The sequence below is a fragment of the Lepidochelys kempii genome, chromosome 3 (assembly GCF_965140285.1).
Source record: "Lepidochelys kempii isolate rLepKem1 chromosome 3, rLepKem1.hap1, whole genome shotgun sequence".
NCBI lineage: Eukaryota > Metazoa > Chordata > Testudines > Cheloniidae > Lepidochelys > Lepidochelys kempii.
Genome location: NC_136382.1, coordinates 164,826,926 through 164,847,990, shown reverse-complemented (window position 1 = coordinate 164,847,990; position 21,065 = coordinate 164,826,926). Strand labels below are relative to the sequence as shown.

The 21,065-nt window shown below is 40.4% G+C and overlaps 1 protein-coding gene across 14 annotated transcripts in view; it reads right to left on the bottom strand.

Moving 5' to 3' along the window:
* Window positions 1–21,065, bottom strand: part of ESRRG (estrogen related receptor gamma) — a 486,222-nt gene that overhangs the window by 154,680 nt on the left and 310,477 nt on the right. For all 14 annotated transcript variants that reach the window (XM_073338899.2, XM_078852267.1, XM_078852268.1 and 11 more), the window contains one exon: window positions 10,281–10,696. In XM_073338899.2, the coding sequence (XP_073195000.1) occupies window positions 10,281–10,683 (403 nt within the window). In that variant the 5' untranslated portion in view covers window positions 10,684–10,696. The remainder of the gene's footprint in view (window positions 1–10,280; window positions 10,697–21,065) is intronic.

Sequence of the window (21,065 nt, the reverse complement as noted above, 5' to 3'; positions counted from 1 at the left end):
TACTTAACCTTTACATAGCACTCTTCATCAGTATATCTCAAAGTGCATTAATCCCCATTTTACAGATGCCAGAACTGAGGGACAGAGAAGTGAGGTGGCTGGTCCAAAGGCAGACAGTCAGTCAGTGGCAGAGGGGGACTTAAACCCAGGTCCTTCTGGCTCCCACTTTAGTGCTGTAACCACTGGACCACCCTAGCTCTCGAAGAAAAAAGGATGAAAGAATGGAGATGAGCACTAAGAAAGATATGCAAAGCATATTTCAGACTGGTGGGCAAGGAGGCAGGGAAGATATATATAAAGACAAAAATTAATCCAAAGCATAGGCAAACCCCACTGGTTTATTCATGGAAAGACAGATCACTCAGCCAGAGATGTAGTGTACATATGTCTTCTTCGATACGTAGTAACAGTTGGCCACCATTTTGCTGTATTGCTTCAACAGCCACAAAATGGTGGGACAAAGGAACTGAACTAGTAGCCATATTCCATGTCATTCTTTACACCTGAGATTAGGTACATCCTTCCCAAATATCACTGTATCCAGCTGATCACTTATTTTTTTCCTTTTTTCTGAAAATGTATTTTTCAAAGTAATAAAAGTATGTTCAAACAAACAGAGAAAAATATGATGTGCTTTTTGGCAAAATAATATTAATTGGTTAAAATTTAAAGGTCACAAAACTTGTCAGGTGTTGGGGAAAACATTTGTATAACCAAAAGTACTTTCCCCTTTAAACTCACAACTGCACAAATTCTGTTGTTTCATTTCTACAGGTGCCATGGTTCATAAATCTCAGAGGCAGCAAACAGTGCAGTACATACAGCCTGAAGACAATTGCTCCAATAAATGCTTTGAGGCCTGCTCAGATCTCCATGCATTTGGAATTATGTATATAAGCGCCAGTTGAGGAAAGCACTTACCCACATGTTTAATTTTAAGCATACCATTGTGCCATTGACCATTAATTAAAGTTAGGTATGTGCTTAAGTCCTTCACAGAATCGAACCCATAATTCCCTATGCAACAAGATGAAAAAAAAAATCATTCACAGAGCTTTATTCCCCTCAGTCACACCTGAAGCAATACTCAAGGCATTTGAAGGTGTAATACTCAAGGCATTAGAGTACTGCTGCAGACTGGAAAGGAAAGAATAAATGGGTTCAGGAAATCTAATGACAGATATAAAAGAAGATCCAGGTTGAGAGAGAAGAAGAAAATCTGTTTGGAAGGAAGAATAGTCCACCTACAGGCAAGAAAGCAGAGGCAATTCTAAAGGCATATGAGGTTACAGTTCTGTTGGGTGGGAAAGTAGAGTCAATAATGAGGAGTGAAAACTGAACAGAATAAAATGAGGGGATCTAATCCACGGAATGGCTCGGTCTCAAACTGATTACAACCATCTAATGTACCCTTCTGACATGTCCTTTCTACTTATATTCAAAAAGCATTCCTACTGTATGCACTATTTGTTCCTGGAGAATTCTGCAACATAAACTCTTTTTAAAGATTTGGGTGCTTTCTTCATCCTTAATAGGACCCCCTACATTGGCTGATACCCAATAAAAAATATAATTGGATTCCTTCTTCAAGACAGTCTCTCCTAGGCTGGCTGCCATCTTCAAAACTTGCCCACGCTTTTCTGTGGACTCTGTGATCCAGGAAAGCCCCTGAAGAGAGAAGCTAGCCATGATCACAACAAAGATAGGGGAGCTGCCTGGGAATCAATGACCCAAAAGAAGCACAGAAAGGCGGTGAGGGGAATGCATGTCACAGGATCCCGACTATGAGAGAGAGTGGATTAGACTATGGTGCTCAGACACCATGGTGATGAGCATGGTATAAGGATCTTAACAGAAAACAGAATACTTTCAGAGAATCTGAGGGAAGGAGGGCACTGTAAAAGTACTAGGTTGACTTAGGAACAGGGCAGGGGAAGAAGGCCTCAACTGGGTTAGAAAATACATCAGAATTTTTGACACCTTAACAAAACTGAACCAAGGAACCAAATAACATTTGTACAGAGGTTAAGGTCTGAATTCTTCAAAACTTGGTCCTTGCTCATGCACATAGAGCTGGAAGTGAAAGGGACTACTTGCATGAATAAAAAAATACTCACAGGAGTACGGTTTTGAAAGATTGAACCTAAGTATGAATTTTAAGTTTAACTCCAATTGACAAATTCTTAAGGGGCCTCAACCAGGCCTCTAATTGTGCACTTCTAATTAGAGGTCTAAATTCTGTCATGTCTCATCTGTAGCTGCTTAAGCCAACAAATGATGTGTCCACATTTTTGCACCCAGTTGACCACAATAACAAAATTGCGTATACACAATTAGATATTGTTTTCTAATTTTGGCTCTAAAGGTCTTCAGTTTTAAAGTCTCTAAAACCAGTTAAACATAATAGTAGAGTTTCCTTGCCTGTTAAAAAGGAAAAAGAAAAAAAGTGTCTGATTCTGAAACATCTATACTCAACCTCAAAACATTTAGCCAAGGGATCCAGCCCACAATATGTGACCCTCACTAAATTTCCATTTAAAAAGGAGTCAGTATTGTGTTGTAGAAGAACTAACAAAATGTTCAAAACTTGAAAAATATTCTTTTCAAACTTTTTGTAGCACCAGTAGTAAACAACATACATGCAGATTTGAGAAGAAAATGTAAAGATATTGTTCAGTGTCGTATTACATTAAATGATGGGTTCAGCTGCCTAATTTTACAGTAAACAAGTATCCAACATCACAAAGACCACCACAACTGGCAATATGGGACTGATACCTCCTAGATGTACCAAGTGTCGTTGACTCCCACTGGAGTCAACTTACCTGTCTTCCGTGGGAAATGAGTGCACTCAGGCCATCTCAAGATGTGTTCTGAATCTTACTGAATCATGACCTCCTTGGCAGTCATAGCATAGATGTCTAAGGAGCATGGAGGCTGAAAACTTGAAGTTTTCATTAAACTAAATAAATGAAGAGCCTGATTTTCAGCCTTCAGGTAGGTGCATAGGTCTAGGGCTGGGCCTCTGCGTATGACAGTTTTCTCTCAAAGCTAGTGATGTTCCATCCAGATCAGTGTTAAAATTCATTGATAGGGTAGTGTGGAGAAGCTTGCACTTCTCCTGCCTTGTTGCTGTTTCATGGATACACAGAGAACTTCAGTCTCCGGGGCTGCCAATCTGGCAACTTTCACCAGCAATAAAAATTAACTTTAGAAAATGTATAGACAGATATTTTAAAAAAAATAAATCATGTGTGGCTAAGACCTTGTGTGCCTAGTTTCAATCTGTACTGGATTTTACAGGTGAGTCAAACACTTTCAGAAATTCAAGTTCATAACACAAATGGAGAACTAGCCCTAATTATAATGGCATTAATCTGTCTCTTCCTTCTTCAGTTTTTCGGATGGGTTTTAAACAGCAGGCAGAAACAGTCCTCGTTCCCATTTTCAGCTAAGCTAAATGCAGCATATAATTTACAATACTGTAAAGAAAGCAGGGATAGTAAAAATGATAGAACCAGCACTACATTTTTAAATTTCTCTCTGGTTCCCAGATTTTAGCATGTTTATATTTTACTGTCTCATCTTGTTTTGCTGCCACAGTTGTGCAGTTACATGATGAAGGGATGTATAGGAAGAGAATTAAAAATACTTTCTCAATAATTTCACTGCTTGCTTAAATATTCTTTGAAAGAAATGCTGATGCAAAGACTTTTACTTATATAAGGAAGGTGAATGAATTAATCAGGTAATGCTGGATTCAGGTAACAGTGTAAGGTTCACTGGCAGGCTGCCATTTTTGCACTAAAGCCAAGATCCATGGCTCAGTGATTCCTAGCTCTCACCAAAATTCCTAGCTCTCACCTCTACCATTTTATAAAAATCATAATCCTGATTAAGATACTGGAAAACAATGAAGTCTTATTTAATTTGTTTTCATTTCCTCAAGAAAACGTTATGTGGACATTACAGATGGAGTCAGCTGAGCAGTGTGTAAATTAACCTTTGGAAGCCACTTTGGTCACGTGCAACCCAGAACCGAACTTTATGTCGCCCATTTTAAATGTCACCATATCTGAATTTACATAAGTAGCTGTATCTTTCCTGATTACCTTGCTGATTAAAAAAAAGAGTTTACTATAAAGCGTTCATAGATTTGCAGGTCAAATTGGCTCAGCAATGTGTAAACATGGCACTCAAAAGAGGTTTGAAAAACCTGATTGTTAACCAAGTAAAAAACTTTGAATAACGAAAGAGGTCAACCCAAGGTGTCTGTATTATAGTTTGAACAAGGTTTGACATGTACTTTAGGAACTATGCTACTGCAGAATTGTGGAGCTGCAAGTTTTTTGATAGCGTGAAATGAGACAGCGGTCTCAGTACAGTTCCTAATGAAAAGGTGTCCACAAGGCAATGATGATGACCAGGTTGGAATGCTTCTTAGCTGCCTTAGATGGACAAGGATTGAACAGGGATGAGGCTCATAAATGAGACAGTGAGTAAAAGACAGTAGGGACTCAATAGCTATGTTTTAACTATCTATGCATTAATAGAAGACTGCAGTCTCCAGTGCTGTCCATCCAACACCTTTAATGAAAAATAAATTTAAAAACTACCCTAGAATCTGGAAACATGACAATTGTGACTCCAAAATATTTATACTTTTGTAGCATTTTTCCTTTGGTCAATGATTAATTTTACACCACAAATCTTCCCACCAGGCTGCTGCCTCAGCAGGTTTGTTTTTTCTTGTTGTATTTTCATGCTAGGTTGAAGATGACAATCACCTGAGAGATGGGGGTGGGGGGGTAATCAATTTAGGGAAAAAAAGAAAATATTTGAACCTTTCAAAGCTCATGGACCCCATCCGGTTCCCATGTAAACCAACAAGACCTTTGTGCCTGTAACTTAATAAAAGTTTCACCCAAAGAGATGGCAGAGCAACTATATATTATTAAATGCAACAATGTGTAATCTGAAGTAGTACAACAAAATATGAGTCAGGAAATTTAAATTTAATGTTCCTACACCAAGAATAATTTGGCAACATTGGCATATGTAATAACTTCTATTTAAATTTTTGTCTTGTTAAATGGGTTTTTGATATCTTTGGTGCTAAATGTTCATTACAAAATATACAGGACGTGCAACACTGTCAGAGGCCCAGCACGAGGCCTGTGCACCTACCTGAAGGCTGAAAATGTTCCCCTTTATTTATTTTAATGAAAGGTGTGTTTTCAAGATACCACAGAATGCATCAAAAACTGCAGAGAGACTGCAGAAATCAATGGACCTGTGACTAGTCTAGCACTTGCTATTTTCTAGTGTTCCTGATATTAAGCCAATTTGGCAGTGGATTTGGCTGCTTGTATGTATTTCTGAGACATTTGCAGTCACCCCTCGTGTAAGTTATCCAAGAAGCAACCTAAGAGCAGCAACCCTGTAAGTGCTCGGCTGAGCAGAGAGAACATCCAGTTCTCCCTTCCTCTATGTGATGTCAGATGTGGGGTGTATGTGTGTGCAGAACTTCATTTAATTCTACTCAGGCTATAAGCAGATGGCCATTGTGTACATTCAACTGTGGTTTTTCAATCAATCACATAATTATTTAGTTTAAAATATTTTCCAGAAACAGTTGCTACCTCTCATCAAGAATTATTTCCATGCATTTTTTCAAAATTCAGCTGGTTTTGGATTATCTGCCTGAAAAACTCAAAAAGGGACTTAGGATAGATTTTTTCCCCCACCATCCCCACCAAAAAAAAAAAAAAAAGAAGGACTAATTGCAGTTTCCTCACATTTAAGAACAAAATTACCTCAGACTGAGAACAAGTATGGAATGTTTCAAACTGAAAAATAAAAATTTGAGCAAACCGTTATTTTCTGAAAGCAAGGAGCTGTCACTTTTGTTACTAGTGAAACTGTCCTTTAACAAGTCATATTAAAGTGAAATTCACCTACTCGGGGATGGTGCAGCTCCACTGAAGGCAATGGAAAGTGGGAAGTGGATCAGGCTATAAGTGAGCATAATACTCACCTTCTTCAACCTAATTTTATCAAGTTCAGCCTTGCTTCCATTATAGTCAATGGGAGTGTTGTCAGTGATGTCAGTGGGGAGTGGCATTGTGCTTTGCAGCCTGAGCTAATTTAATAGTTTATGAATGATAACTTGGAAAGGTTTTATAAGTGAAACATGGTCTTTTTTCCCTGAAATCTAGATTAATTTCCCAACAGAATTGAAATATTAACGTTTGAAAGGAGCAATTCTTTTATTTGAGATAAGCAATTTTTATATACTCAGTCCTCATAGTTGGTTCTTCAAGCACGCCTGTTTTCTATTCTATATTTATGTTCCTCTTTGTGCATGTCTATTTTCTTATTTATGCTTATTCAATTATCAACTAATTTTTTTAAACAGATGGAGAAGGAGGCGAAGTGTGATATGAACCACAAAGTGAAATTATATAGTGAGAAATTGCCTTTAGGAATATTAGGGACAAATTCTGCCCTTTCTATCGAACGACTGCCAAAGAAATCAAGGGAGGCATTCATGCACGTTCAAAGGTAGAATTTGCCCCTAGAATTATAAAGAGTACCTTTGCCTTAGTTACTTTAGTTCACCTATAGTGTCCTAGGGGGTTGACCCACTGAAGTGCTCAACTTCCATTATCTTGAACGGGATTTGGAAGCACTCATCACTTTGTTGGCTTGGACCTTGAGTCAATAACTTAAATGAAGGCGCCGCCTTGTCATATGAAGGTGGCACCTTTCTAGCCCTACTTTGAATTCCTTTATTACTCTGCCATTCAATGCCGTTATTTACAACATTGCATTTTTTGTCTTTATATTACTGTGCAGTGATACATGCTGATGCAGCTAGTGCTGTATCCCTACTGAAAGCTTTTGCACAGCTGCCAGTTATAACTCGAGCTAGGTGGACAAGACCAGAGAGCTAATTTGGAGAATAACATCTGACTTAGGCTTCAGGACCCAGAAACTTGCTGTCTATGGTGTGGTGTAAAACTGAAGCAAAGACTTTACTGAGTTAAAGATTTTAGTGGCATTTTTTATTAATGAAGGTAAATCTAAAATAATTGTATATCTGTTTTGTAGGATAGTTATTGCATGGTAATGGAATAACAGTTCATTATTAAAGCCATGTTCATTGAAGTTTAACAGCTACATAATATCTACTCCTCCATTGTATAAACTGTTGAGCTTTGCTGATAACGTTCTTGAAGGGCAAAGGAAATTATTTAACTCAAAAGGTTTGATAATTACGAAGCCGAGGCCTGAGGTCAGCATGCACTTTCTACATGTGCAATTGCCGTACCTGTGCACTCAAGCTGGTTATTTAATGAACAAATGGATCTAACCACATGTATGATAACTGCCCAAAGTGTCTGCAAAGTTTTGGGAACCTGGGCCCAGGGCTGGCTCCAGCTTTTTTGCCACCCCAAGTGGCAAAGAAAAAGATAAGAAGCAGGACCCGCCGCCGAATTGCCACCGAAGAGGGAAAGAGGGAGTGAAGGGCCTGCAGCCGAATTGCCGCGGAAGATGCGGACGTGCCGCCCCAATCACGGACACAGTGCCACCCCTTTCTATTGGCCGCCCCAGGCACCTGCTTCCTTCGCTGGTGCCTGGAGCCTGCCTGGGCCTCAACTTTCTGAAAATCAGACCCATAACAACTGCAATACAGTGTTTCTCTTTGGAATTTGGACCGAACAGTGACTATTTCATTAACATCCAATGACTGTCTTATCATAGAATCATAGAATATCCAGGTTGGAAGGGACCTCAGGAGGTCATCTAGTCCAACCTCCTGCTCAAAGCAGGACCAATCCCCAATTAAATCATCCCAGCTAGGGCTTTGTCAAGCCTGACCTTAAAAACTTCTAAGGAAGGAGATTCTACCACCTCCCTAGGTAACGTATTCCAGCGTTTCACCACCCTCCTAGTGAAAAAGTTTTTCCTAATATCCAACCTAAACCTCCCCCACTGCAACTTGAGACCATTACTCCTTGTCCTGTCCTCTTCTACCACTGAGAATAGTCTAGAACCATCCTCTTTGGAACCACCTCTCACGTAGTTGAAAGCAGCTATCAAATCCCCCCTCATTCTTCTCTTCTGCAGACTAAACAATCCCAGTTCCCTCAGCCTCTCCTCATAAGTCATGTGTTCCAGACCCGTAATCATTTTTGTTGCCCTTCACTGGACTCTCTCCAATTTATCCACATCCTTCTTGTAGTGCGGGGCCCAAAACTGTACAAAGGAGGCCTCACCAATGTCGAATAGAGGGGAACGATCACGTCCCTCGATCTGCTGGCTATGCCCCTACTTATACATCCCAAAATGTCATTGGCCTTCTTGGCAATAAGGGCACACTGTGCCCTTATACTTATACTAACACACTTATACTAACATAGGCCCCAATGCAGTAAAGCACTTAAGCACTATGATTACCACTGATAATGATTACGTGTTAACTTTAAGCATATGCTTAAGTTCCATTGACTTTCATTGAACTTTAATCACATGCTTAAGGGATATATTTACTGAAGGTTGAACAAGTATGCAATAATGTAGGTATTTACTCTAGGGATGTTAAACTTCCAGTAACATACTCTTAATCATTGTCTGGTATCTAGCTAGGTAACAGGAATACAATGTCCTGTTATGGGTCCAATCCACTACTCCTCATCCAAGAAAAACTTCCAGTTGATTCTAGTGTGAAAATGTCTCATTGATTTCAACAGGAGTTTTGCCTGAGAGCCCAGTATTGCTGATCCACATCAGGGTTCTTTGCTCACAAGCAGGCACTTGAGAGGTAAGTGGAAGCCACCTCTCAGCCTCATTGGGGAATGCAGTGTCTTGCATTGCTCCGCAAAAGACACCTGACCTCCAGAAGGCTTCAAAAGCAGCAGCATCTGGCACTCCTCAGTGTGAGGGATTGTATGTTTGCAACAATGCAAAGTCTTGCCCGGGGGGTGGGGGGGAAGGGGGGGCAAGACGGGAATTAAACAGAAACAAAAGGGGGATTCTCAAGGCTCCTAGAGGGTGCAAGAATCACCCTCTGGGAATGGTTAAATCAAAACAACATCCATTATCTGTCCCTCAATTTTACATTAAATAATTAATTAGTTACATATTTGAGACACTTCAGTGAAAATTTTCAAATGTAGGTGCCCGGAGTTGGGTAACTAAATCCAAATTTAAGCTCTTCAGTAAAAGTGGCCTTATTTTCAAAGGTACTGAGCCTCTGCCTCCCACCACCAACTCCTATTGCCTTCACAGAGCGTTCCAGGTATTCAGCACATCTGACAATCAAGCACCTTTTATTTAGGTGTCTAAATATGGGATTTAGGTGCCTAATTTTAGGCACCCAAGCCTGACCTTAATTCAATGTGACACTAAGTTCCTGTATAATAACTACAGTCCAGGCATGGCTTTCCATTCTTGCTGGCAATTCTGCTTGAGACAATGCTATCTAAAGGAGGACAGAAGGTTATTTGGACTCCATTGGTTCCACAGTTAGAACAATGAACATGCAAATTGTCCCATTCATACTTACTTATGCCAAAATATGTAGAGGCTTTGTAATGAGTATCAGGAGCAGGTTTGTTATGTGGGCTATTAGGCAGAGACCAAAGCCTGCTAACTTACTTCACTTAGGATGTAATCTGACAGATATTTGGTGAATCTGGTTAAGGCTGGAGTAGTATCTTAGAGGTGAAAGGCCAGTAACTAATCCACTGAAGCACACAATACACTATAGCATTACATTTGGTTTTGTCTTTAAACGGATTAGAGTTTAAAAAAAATAAACTGGATTTTTCTAACAATTTAAGTGCCTCAGTGCTACAGCTCAGAGCAAGATGTACCACACGGTGCTTATGCACAACAAGGGTATGTTGAAGGAGGCCCACTCAAGAGGTAGCCATAGCAACCTTCAGAAAACAACCAGTTTTCTTAACAGCAATTATTTATCAGTGTCCATGGGGATCTCTTATGGAAAAAAAAAAAATCTGAAGATGCCTAGGGTGCCAGATAGCTTTGCCTACCTTTGACAGTAAAAAGAGAAATGATTGTAGGCCCAGAATTACAGTCCTTACTAAGACAAAACTCCCACTAAAGAATGAAGGAGTTTTGCCTGAGTAAAATCTGTTGGACCAGATACTGTAAATATAAAGAAACAATTTACGGGAGGGAGAAGGAACAGGAGTTACACAGGGCTGTAAAGTTTTACTTTGGACAAGAGAGAAGTGGTGATCAGCACTCACCTTGAATTGTCCTCTTGAAGAAAGCTTTGCAGGCCTCACATGAAGCCACCCCATAGTGGTATCCTGACGCAATGTCACCACACACCAAACACAGTCTTTTGGGCATCGAGTTCAGCATATATTCACACTTGGTCTGTGAATCTTCAGCAATGGTGCTAGAGCAGTCATCATATCGTTTCCTGACAGGCCCATTGCCCCCAAGGCCTGCAGCGGAAGGGTAGAGGGGTGGTGAGTCCAGCCCATTCTGATGTCCATTCATGGTTGAACTGTAGCTCCCACTGGCGTCTGAAGAGCCACCAGGGCTATGGTGGTTGATGCTGTCCGTCAAAGAGGCGGGGCTTGATGGTTCCGTCTTGATATATGACGAACAGCTGGAATCAATGTGTCGATCTTTGCTTGACATTCTGCAGAGAAGCCTGCATTGTGGGAGAGGGAGGGAGGGAGAGAGGGAGAGAGAAGAATCTGTGTATTAAAGACAGCGCTCTTTAAGATTGCTCTGCAAGGGCTAGGGACCGCACATCATTCATTCATTAGTCAATACCTCTTGTTCTACATGAAGGTAATCAGCATAAGGGCATGACAGAGCTTTATCAAAGCTTCAGACAGGCAGTAAACAAAAACTTTAAAGAGACCAAATCCTTTTTTCTCCCCCTTCTTTCTGCTAGACTATGTGTCAATTTCAAACCAACTCTCTAAATTTTGAACTTGTCATCCAGTGAGTCAGGAATTCACAAACCCATTTGATTACTAGAGTTTATTTCATTTGCCCCTCCCTCACTGCATTTTTCCTTGCATAAATTCCACTATCGACAGAATCAAACATTTCTGAGTTTGAAGTGATAAATGTTGTGCTCAGTAATTACTGTTTGTCAGCACGTTTCAATAAAGCATAACTACATCATCTATTGATCTGACCATGGAATTGAAGAATAAGTCTCCCAATTACTTTTATTATTAACATTTCTTTATTAGGTATAGCTATTTAGTAATGAAGTAACATCATCTCAGGATTCTAACAATAATTAAGGTTGGACACTAGTTTCACAAAATCTAAGTGGAATGATTCATCATCTCTGGCTGCAATTACTTTTTAGCCATTATCCTCAGACTAACCAGTAATAACTATGCCAGCACCCCATATATCTACAGTTCTAGAGGAGCTGACATTTTACGTTTTACTTTCTGGGTTAAAAAAAAAGGAGGAAATGGATAAAAGTTTTATCTTTCAAAGGGTGAGATCCTTGATTGCCCTATTTCTTAATTCTTGCCTTCAGAGTTGAGCATGTGAAGCAGAGCAACAAGACATTTGATCTGACAAATTAGCTCTCTGTCAAGAAAAAAAACACACCCTCTTTCCTTTTCTTTCCCGTATGTAAAGCTAACTGTCCTTTTTTTGGCAGGACGCAGGGAGTTGGAGGGTAGAATAATATTTAGAAAGGTTATGATCAGATTTACCTTCCCTGTCTGTTATTGTGATTACTAAGCCACAGTGGCAAATGGCATGCTGGGCAAAGACTTTGTCACTCCCAATTCACAGACGAGCAGTCTCAGATGACTTTTCTCAGATGAATGCAACCACTATATAAGCCCACCCACATGTGGTTATACTATTGTTTTGGAAACAACTACATTAAAATCAAGTGTAGTTACGTTTGCAGCAGGTAATTTGGCAGACTTAAAATAATTTCACATCAGTTTTGAGATGTTATATCTCTTCTCTTGCTCATATTTATGTGCCATAATAAAATTCAGATGCAGCTTTAAGCTCTGGTGCCAAATTCACCAATGTAAATCAGAAAGAAATCCAGCAACTAGATTTCAGTTTATTCTTACACCACAGATATCAAGATCAGAATTTGGCCCCTCACTAGAAACGTCCACTTAGAGTAAGATTTACCCTATATTTAAAGTGGGATTTAGGTGGTCATAGGGCCTTCATCATTGAGGTGAATTTTACCAAAAAGAATATAAAAAACAAATTGCATGTGAATATGAAACCAAACAACAGACTGATGAGTGGACACTTCATTCACTACACCTAAGCACTATATTTATTTGGGATGGGGAGGGAGAAAAACCATTCGGTGTCAGCACATACACCAAGGAAATGGGAAGGTTAAATCCTTGAAAATACCTTATTGCTTTGGACCACCTGCTTGTGTTGTCCTTTTCTCAAGAACTAGTGGGGGGGAGTGGGGGGGGCGGGGACCGGGGGAAATCCCCTTGCCAGCCTGCACTAGTGCGTGCCGTTCCTTCTGCATCTGCTGCCTTGTACCCATCACTGTTAATGAGTGTTGTAATTAATAGATAGCTCTCTCGTCTCTCTACTTGCACTCTGGGCTAAGCACTTTTCTCAAGTCAACGTTTGAAAGAAAGCGGGTCGGCACTGACTTACAGCAGCTCTGCAGATTCCTTTTAATTTAGAGCACTTACACCACCACTCCACTTATTACCTTATAATTACTGGACCGCTCTCCCATACATTATGATCTTAGACTAGAGTTAGAAGTTATTAGGGTACTAAAACATGGTCTCTCTCTCTTGCTCACTCTTTCGTTCTGTGACACTGCATTTTATACAGCTATGATAAAAAATATCAATTAACTCTTTCACAATCTACCAGCTAGAGGGCTTTTTATTTCTGCATGCTGAGGTCCTTTTCTTGAATACAAGCACCTGGCCTTTCTTTAGCCTTCTTTTTGTTGTGATTCCGTGCATAAAATCATTACTGTTACAACCATAGGAGCACAACTATATATCCTCTAGTCTCCGCTCGTGGCACATTCTCCTCTCTGCAAGATTCCTACTGGTGAATTTGCTCTAGTTTAGGGAATAATTTATAAGAGCACAAACTCTGTGTCACCTTCCCATTCCCAGAATCGTTATTTGATTACTTAATATTAAGTCAACAATTAATTAGTTGTCCAAACGCATGTTGTCTTATCTGGTGCAAAAATGGGTTTCTCCTACTATCCTGTACTATACTGTCAGAACCAAAATATTCTCTCTCCTCTTTACAAGCTCAAGATCAGATCTCCAATGCTGTACAGGCTAACAGCTAGTCTGCTGATGTTTTTGAACTGGCAGTTTCTAGTACTAATCAAGGTTTATCTGCTCTTGGCTGCAGATTCAATAGTGCAAACTGGATTGGTGCACAGGAGTACAGAAGTACAGTTCAAACTAACCACTGCAAGGAGATGGGAAAATAGTAGCTTTCAGTGGATGAAAAGTTGCTCAACTCCCTGAAGAAGCAAACCAAACAAAGGATATATGTATATTGGTGACATTGGCAGTGAGTGACAATAGGCACGTGTTTCATGCTGATTTAATTTATCTGTTACTGCACCCCTTTCAAATGGAAGAGGTTCAAGAGTCATCTATACCAGTGGTTTTCAAACTGCGGGTTGTGACCCAGTACTGAGTCGCGGAACGTAAAGCACTGGGTCGCGGTGGCTCTGGTCAGCACTTCCAACTGAGCTGTTAAAAGTCCCATTGTTGGTGCTGCCCAGCTAAGGCAGGCTAGTCCCTACCTGTTCTGACACCACGCTGCGCCCCAGAAGTGGCCAGCAGCAGGTCCAGCTCCTAGGCGGGGGGGCCACGGTGCTCTGCATGCTGCCGCTGCCCAGAGCACTAGCTCCCGGCCAATGGGAGCTGGAGGGGGTGGTCCCTGCAGGTGAGAGCCGTGCAGAGCCGCTTGCATGCCTCTACCTAGGAGCCAGACTTGCTGCTCGCCGCTTCCTGGGCACAGCACAGTCTGGTGTGCCAGGACAGGCAGGAAGCCTGCCTTAGCACCCCCTCTGCGCCGCTGACTGGGAGCTGCCTGAGGTAAGCCTGTGCCCCAACCCCGCACCCCACTCTCCTGCCCCAGTCCTGAGCCCCCCCCAACCCCAGAATCCCTTCCTGTACTCCAAACCCCTCATCCCCAGCCCCACACTGCAGCCCTCACCCCAACCCTCTGCCCCAGCCCTGAGCCCCTCCCACACTCCAAACCCTTCATCCCCAGCTCTGTTGGGTCGCGGGTGTCAACAATTTTCTTCAACTGGGTCGCCAGAAAAAAAGTTTGAAAACCGCTGATCTACACCTTTGACAGGTTGGGCCATCATCAAGTCATCTCATTAAACATTTGGAATAATGCCTGAACCAGATCTCAGTAAGAGCGTTGCCTCCTAATTACTACTTAGCTCATTACACTGAAGACTTCCTAGACACCATTGCATTTTATTCTAAAACTACAGTTGGAGCTTAATTCTCTCTTCCTCTCTGTCTCTGAAAGTCTACAGCTCTATTATTCAAGCCTGAAATATTCACAACTATCTATAAATTCAATTGTCAGCTCGTGGGTTTTATTCTAGACTTCACTTCAATCTAAAATTAGAGGCACTAAAATTCACATTAACTCTAAGAGGAATGTAGTGAATAAGACTTTATTTCAAAAGAACACCTTTTTGTCAGAAAGAGCTATTTTCAAGATGATGGCTTTATCTGCATTCAAAGAGAATAAGCCCAATTCCACATTGTGCTGTTAATGCAGAATTTTTTTAGGTCACATTGGATTAATAAAAAACTAAATTTAGTTAAGGTGTATGAATAGAAATAACATGTTTCATCTGAAAGTGTACAATATTTAGTTTAAAGTCTTGGTGGGGTTGTTTTTTCTTTATTATTATTTTAAGTCAAATGAATGATAGCTGCACTGGAGGTGGAGTATACCCACATGTGCTTTCTAAAACCTCTCTCAGCTACTCATGAACAAAACTGGAGACATTGCTGACTTTGGATTCACAGTCCATTCAGTGCCCACAAAGACAGCAACTCCAGTTTGCTCTAACAATAGTCCCATGCCTGCATCCAAGGGAGAACAGATTCTTAGGAAAACAGGCCACTTCAAACCTTTCATAATATATCTTAAGTTACATCCCTTCATGTTTGCTATAATGCCAAGATGCAAAAATCTTTCATCTGAGCAAAGTTTAGCTATTTGGCCCAGTGCTTTTGGCAGAAGGTTATAGAGAAGAATGTTAGCAAATGCACTCAAAACCACTTAAAATAGCTTTTTAAATAAAACAGTGGTAGATATTTTCCATGCCACATTTTTCAACAAGGCCAAGAATTTTTTAAATATCATTAATGAAGATGTTAGTGGCATTACATTTATATTGCTTCTATCTGCTACACTACTAATGATACTGACAATGCTGACGCTGGTTAAATCAGTATCAATGTCCTAGTAGGATGTATAAAATAATTTGGGCCCAATTAGTCTTAGCAGAGGAAACTCTCCCACCATTCAAGTCAATGGGACCTTTTCCACAACCAAGACGGCAGGATTAGGCTATTTGGTTAGAATATTGTTTTCTCCTTTCTTCCCTTATTTGACATATTTAAGAAGAATAAAAACAAAACAAACAAACAAACAATGGCATCCTGGGATTGGAAAACAGGCCAAATTTTGTTCCATGTTACACCAGCACAGCCCCACTGACTTCTACAGTGCTGCAGTGATGCTGTAACTTAGAGCAGAGCGACCCTTTGTCCCAGTAATTACACTGGTCACCAATAAATAAACAGACATTTACCAAGCTGCCACATAATGGTATGAGATGTCACAGTTATTTTCCATTGTAAAGGAGAATTTCTTTGATGCTGCAGATACTACAGTGTGTTAATGGTAACTTCTTTAAATGAGCCAGTGAGATAGGAATTATTATACACTGGCACTTTAAGAACGCCACCCATCCACTATCTTCCAACATGCTTCACAAACATCAACTGTGGTCGACTCACAAAACCTCTGTGAGGCCGGGGTATCCCCACTGTGTAGTAGGCAAGAAAGCCTTGCCCAAGATCACACATGAAGTCTTTGTCAGAGCCAGGAATAGAACCCAGCTTGCCATTCTTCCAGGGCCACACTTTAACCACAAAGAAGTGTGATATTTCACTTTTAGTAACGTTTCACTTTCTGTACCAAAATCAATAGACAGAGAATGGTGATGCGTGCACCTGTGATTTCCTATATTTTGTTCCTTTGAATGGAGGAGAAAAAGTATTTGTGTGGAAGGAAACCAAAATGTTGCCTCTTGCAGTGACACTCAGGTCACCTCGAGACTCTCTCCCAAGCTCTTGTTACAGAGCTGAGTTACAATTTCAGCTGAAATACTTTACAATGAGCATTTTTTTTCTGCTTCAGCTAATTGCACTCTAGTAAAGTGGCAAAATGTGAATCACTTAGTAGGAAAATGGGCACCAGCTGCTATTGTCAGAGAATGGTGATGCCGAAGAAAGGGAAAGCGACTGAATGAAGTGTCATGTCAGAAATCAACGGTGCAACGTGTGATTTTAGAAAACATGACTACTTTACAGAGACAGGGTGTCATTATGGCATCACAGTAATACGATGCTTTGACAACTGCTGGGTCTAACATATCATCATTGCATTAAGGAGCACTGGTTTAGTTGGAGGAAGGAACAGAAAGGATTCCTTCTTTTAATAAGAAATATCTTAAGGTCTGCCTGGTTAACCTAATGGATGAGATCATTCATTGCAAAGTAAGCATTGCTAATCCTGACCCCTCCACCACCACACAGACCCATGTTATGCATTAGGCCTTTATTAACAAACATCCACGCATGGCCTACTGAGGAGTACTTAGGGCCAAAAAGATGGACATGACTGTCTCCATTGTTTTACAAATGTTGAGCAACTTCTCTAAAATTTATGTTTCTTCTGCCTCTTAAATTTTTCTAGCAGTCTCCATCATTCCATCACTATCAAATGTGCTGAAGCAAGCAAACAGCTCTCTCCAGGGCTGATGTCAGCACTGCTGACAGTTGGAGCTGTGGAAGCAGTGTACGTAGACATCAAGGTGCTGCAAGCAGCAGCCCACGTTACCTGGAGATCAAGAATCTGCAGCCAAGTTCCAGCTTCCCAACTGGTATCATCAATCTGCATGTGACCTACTAAGGCACACCACAGCGCTCAATGACACCAAAGTGGAAGAATGCACAATCATTCATTTTTAGTTCCAAGGCAAATATCCCAGGACTCTCAACTTCACCATAACTGCATTATTTTTAAAAACTGCAATTTTTTCCAACTATTGACTCAAATGTAATAATTCTATGCCCTGTAAAGTTAGGGAGAATATTTTAACCTTTTTTCCCGACATTTTTTATTTATGTAAAGTCATCACAATTGCTCCTCACTCTTGCAAGGTGATTCCCTGCACTTGCTGGTTGATAAACTTTATTAATGGGAAGGAAGCGGTCCTGTGATATCACAATGTGTTGCAAATGATCATTGTTGACAGTTTCTGCGCTTAAGGATTAGATTTGATGCAGCAATGCATACTAGTGTAATTTATCCTTAGCTCATTTCCTTGGATCTAGTTCAATTTAGGGTGAGCATTTCTTGTTTATAGCTCTAAATACTGTAAGCGAGCAACTAGCAAATCAATAAAAGTTCTAAATGCATAATAATACTGTGTAATTACATACAGGCTGTTTTGCATAATTAACTGCCTGAGGTGTTTCTTGATAAAATGGATACTGATCTAGTATAGAGCAACCTATAAGCCTATAAAGTACATACTGTCTATACAAACTGAGATTATGCTTAAAACTCTCATTCTAATAATCTAAACCGGGCTTTGGCACTACGTGCACAAGAGCTTTCTCTTCCTGCCAAGTTCAAATCAATTCTTATGGCATTACTTTATAACCAACGTGATATCTCACTGATGATTACTATTACCCTGATTACTTTGAAGTAATGTAATAATAGCAAAAATACACTTAGATTAAACAAACTACTGCTATTAATCAATATTATTGAGATAAACCAAGTGTTTTAACAAGTCTGTATATATGCGCTAATGCAGCTTTAATTAAATGTATCCTTAGACATGCACAGTCTCTCTAGCATACTGAGCTCACAGAGCGTAAAGACCATGACGTGAATCCTAAAATTACTTGTAAGGTTTAAATGTGCAGCAATTGTAGGCAGCAAAATTTAAATTTTATCACACCACACAAGCCCTGTTCTGTGCATCAGGCACTCTCTTGGGAACAAAAAGTTCAGAGGGAAGAAAAATAAATGACCTTGCACCTTTGAGCCAACACACCAGGTGTCTGAATAAGAACCAGGTCAAGTTACACTGGAGATACTGGGTAACAGTGTATGTCACTATGACGCACAGGAAGCCTCTAACATGTAAGCAAAAAACTGCAGCAAGATGTCACAAACTGAAGTCTAATATTGTATATGCGCCTGTAATATTTATTCATCTGTTGAGATTTACTATGCTACTAACAGACCTCCTCTGCAGTAAGCTTTCTGCAGAAAAGAAAGTCACCCACTTCTACAAATCTTAAGTCTTTCAAATAGAAATATGGATCAATAAAGTTTTCTCGTGTTCAGACAATTCAGTTTTCAAGCACTCAAAGGAAGGAACACACTGAAGAGAAACCAACACAAGAAGCAGATGACAGCTAAATGAAAATCCTTCCAGGGTGTCTGAAACTCACATCAAAAAAGGAACGTGCGCGTGTATACTGATGTATACAATGTATGAAGGTTCCAACACAGATCAACAATACTGAACAAGCAAAAAGTTAAGGCCGATTCTCAGTTCTTAATTTTCTTCTTCCTCCTTTGTTCTCACAGGCCTATAAAGTAGGAATATGGTTGTTATTTGGAGCCACGTGCTGGTTTTTATATTTAACTTTCCTGTTTGTTTGCTGGTTTTAAATCCCATATCTTGTTATTTATAATTATATTACAGTAGTGCCTACAGGCCTCAACTAAACTGGGGCCCTGTTGTGCCAGCAGTTGTACAAATTTATATTAAGAGATTGTCTGTGCTACAAAGATATATAGCGGGAAGGCTGGAATATGACTACTAGAATGGTAGCCAAGAATCATTCTGTGAGAATAAGTATCAAGACTGGGAACAACAACATGTTTATTAAATTTTATTGTCAAATTATGAGCAAACTATTTTATTTAATGTCACACATTAGGACAGAGTGAAACACCAGCTGGTTAAAAATCCAGCTGGTTTTCTGTGATCTAAAATTATATTATCTGAGATTATTCTCTATTCATATCAGGTGGAGTTCACCTGATGTTTCCAGCCTCAGGAGAAGTTAAAGTGACAAGGCATCTCCTAACTATTAATTCTGGGAATTATTTTCAATTAAAAGAAATCAATTGAAACAGTAAAAGAAAAATCAACACTGCATTCATCTCATTCAAGAAAAGAACCTCCACAAACTACAAAAATAACCAAAGATTTATTCCAGAATGTAACAGGCTTTCCAAAGAGGGATTATTTTGAAATGATTATAGCATCAAAAGCAGTTACTTGTACCAGTCAGAAAGCCAGTACTGCAGATCACAGGGACCTAGTTGTTATTTGTCACTTGGGGGGGAGGGGGGTGTTAAGAAGAAAACGTCCATAAGTCTCAAGACAGACAAAGTTGTGTCATCCTAGCTTCCACAATTTGTCTCAATGATTTTCTGCTGACTATCTGAGAGGGAGTGTGTGTGTGTGTGTGTGCGCATGCAAATGTACATACGGGCCTATTACCCAATTCCCTCAGTGATTTTCTATAGATTAGGCAATAGATTAATTATAATTCATTTGCCAAAATCAGTGTGATATTGAAGAACAATTAGAAAGAGCATGATAGGAATGACATCAGATCCTGAGTTTCTTAAAGAGTTAGGATTAAAAATTGTGAAATAAATGACCCAGTTGATTCCAGTTCCTGCCCACCTCCTCTCTCTACATGGACACACACCACCGTGTGTATGTGTGTAAAATACTTGGTGAGTTGGAAAATGACGTTTTCCTGCAATCAGTGTTTAAGTGAATGTTTGTCCCTGTGTGTTACACCATGCTGGCAGCTAGCAGCAGGGAGTCGCTGAGTTGTTACTACATTTGATTTGACTGCCAGTAGGAAGCTTTATTTCTACCAACTGTTAGTTGCCAGCTCTAAGAATCTTCTCTTCAATTCCTGACAGAAATTGCCCCTCTCCCCCATTTTCTTTTCTTGTCCCCTTTTTTACTTTGGAGACCTTTGGCATATGGTGAGGAATCTCCAAGTCACGAAGCATAGTGTCTGTTTGTTCATTTTCAAATTTGCCACCCTAACTGCAAAAAGTGAATTATATTCAGCACCCAGAGGCCTGAATTTAAAATCTGGACCCTAGAACGAGGACAAGTTTACATAAACAAACTGCGGCTCTGGAATTTTATCCTGATTTTTTCTGAAAAATGTGCTATCAGAGGCTGCAAAAAAAGCTATAGGCAGACAAAAGCCTCCCAGCCACATCAACGGGTGGGGGAACTTGATGGGGCCAGCAGTGAAAGGGGAACAGTCCCAGTAGCAAGGGAGGGAAACACTACCCAAGGGATAATAGGCAGCTCCTCCCTTGGGAGTCTCTGGTACCCATTGGCCAGCTGTTGGAGAGGGGTGCTGATTGGCCAGAATTCCCCAGCTCCCAGGATTTAGCCCAGCACAGCAGCCACATGGATCCTCTTTTGGCTCCATTCCACCAGCACCATCCTACCCAATCAAACTAGCAATGCGAACCCAGACTCGCAGATGCTGCAGGTCTTGCCGATCGCCTGTTCGGGTGGTCAGGAAGGATTTTTTTCTCCCATGGGCCCACGGGCAGAGGACAGGGCATTTTTTGCCTGCCTTGCACCACCTTCAAGTAAGTAGGAATGCACTTAGTACCTAACTGAGCTATTGGGGTGTGCTGTTGTTTATTCATTGCTG